The sequence below is a fragment of the Nanorana parkeri genome, unplaced genomic scaffold (genome assembly GCF_000935625.1).
Source record: "Nanorana parkeri isolate BGI_ZX_2015 unplaced genomic scaffold, ASM93562v1 scaffold238, whole genome shotgun sequence".
In the NCBI taxonomy this organism is placed as follows: Eukaryota; Metazoa; Chordata; class Amphibia; order Anura; family Dicroglossidae; genus Nanorana; species Nanorana parkeri.
This window is the reverse complement of record NW_017306506.1, coordinates 179013-181032: the sequence shown is the minus strand read 5'-3', so window position 1 is coordinate 181032 and position 2020 is coordinate 179013. Positions and strand designations below refer to the sequence as shown.

The 2020-nt window shown below is 45.7% G+C and overlaps 1 protein-coding gene across 1 annotated transcript in view; it reads left to right on the top strand.

The window, feature by feature from the left end:
• The window catches only part of LOC108787012 (guanylate cyclase soluble subunit beta-2-like), a 44038-nt gene that overhangs the window by 26569 nt on the left and 15449 nt on the right, over positions 1–2020 (top strand). The window contains exons 5-6 of the mRNA XM_018556442.1: positions 222–321; positions 1857–2013. Of these exons, the coding sequence (XP_018411944.1) occupies positions 222–321; positions 1857–2013 (257 nt within the window). The remainder of the gene's footprint in view (positions 1–221; positions 322–1856; positions 2014–2020) is intronic.

Here is a 2020-nt window from a genome sequence, read left to right as displayed (position 1 = left end):
CTGCCTTGCCTAGGGCAGCGCCAAAGTTAAATACACCGCTGCCTCCACTGCCTCTTGAGGCTCAGCTTAACATGTGAGATCTCTGTGGCTTATTGTTTCCTTGCAATGAGTGCACACAGACAATGTGTGATATCCTTGTGTGTGAAGACTGTTAGTCAATAATGTCTATATGCAATATATATATCAGCAGTAGGATGTTGTTAACCACCTATAATCTACAGGAAATGAATGCACCTTCTTTTCGAGTGGAGAAAAGAAATGATGGCACCATGCTTCTTCATTATTACTCTGACAGAAGTGGATTTTGTCATATAGTGCCAGGTATGAGCAGAGCTAGACATTCTCTGGTATTTTATGTGCTCAGAAAACATGTGAGTAGTGTACTAGAGGTGGCTCTGTGAAGTCCCAGACTGGCTAACTAGAAATACAGCATATGTCAAATGAGATGTACATTTGAGGCTGTCAGTCTAATTGCACCCTAATAAAATAGTATATTAGAGTTAGTGGACCTTTGTTTTTGGCAGCTTGCTATCATAAGGAGAAAGCAAAAGTACTTTCCCTCAGGTACTCACCGATACCAATTACCGATACTTTTCGTTAAACGGACATGTGACATTTTTTCTAAAACAATAGGGACTAATGATTTTAGGGGAGTCTCTTTATAATTATGAAGTACTGTAACTCAATCAGCAAAGGAGAATGGCAACCAGCAATAGAGATTATTCAGCAATGGAGAATGGCAACCAGCAATAGAGGACAACAAATGTCAGCAATCCATGATTATTCAGTAATGGAGAATGGCAACCAGCAATAGAGGACTACAGTTCCCATCAATTCATGATTATACCGCAATGGAGAATGGCAACCAGCTCACCAGGGCTGCGTGCAGCATCTCACCAGGGCTGCGTGCAGCATCTCACCAGGGCTGCGTGCAGCATCTCACCAGGGCTGCATGCAGATATAACCAGGGCTGTGTTCGGGTGTCACCAGGGCTGCATGCGGTGTCTCACCAGGGCTGCATGCAGGTTTCACCAGGGCTGCCTTTGGGTGTCACCAGGACTGCATGTGGTTCTCACCAGGGCTGCATTTTGGTGTCACAAGGGCTGTGTTTAGGTCTCACCAGGGCTGCATGTGGGACTCTCCAGGGCTGTACTGGTGGGTGCCGGGCTCTTCAGGGCTGTGTTCCCGTCTCACCACGGCTGGTGGGTGCCGGGCTCTTCAGGGCTGTATTCCCGTCTCACCACGGCTGCATGTGTGGCTCTCTAGGGCTGTACGGGCCAGTGTGGGGCTGTCCAGGGCAGTGCTAGTCCCGGGAAGTAGGAGGAGGATATGTGAAACTGGACTGGCACTGCCAAAGACAGCTATCAGGAGTTCCCCAGCAGGCTGCCTGAGGTCCCCAACAAGCATGGGGACTTCAGGCAGCCAAAGTGATTTAAAAATGTAAAGCGCCAGCATTGGTGCTATGTATCGGGGCATTTTCACGAGTACAAGTATCAGTGCATCCCTATTTTAGACAATTTATTTTTCTCTTTAAGGTGGTGCCAATATCATTTTATTCCCACATATATAGTGTAAATCTACTTCTTGTACTCTATGCTGATACAGCCACATCCTTCATCACAAATGTCCTCATACAGACTTGAATTGGGAAGGAAGTTGGAACGTCAGATCAGTTGTTTTACTAAGTGCTGATTACTGAGAGCACTGGATGTAACACTGGTGCCTATTAGACTGCACGGTATATTAAAGAGGAACTTCACCCTTATCCAGGCTGCATATGATTCTCTGCAATTTCAGTTGGGCTTTAATCTCCTTACCCTTCAGACGTGCCTGATTGTCTTTACCTGCTCTCACAGGGATAATAGAATCTGTGGCGAAAGATTTTTTTAACAGCGAAATAACCATGAGCATTGTCTATCAAACGGAGGAGAAAGAGCGCACTGGGAAGCGTGAACATGTTATATTTGAGGTTCTCCAAAAGACTGAAGGAAAGAAGAAAACAATAAAACCAAGGCAAGAC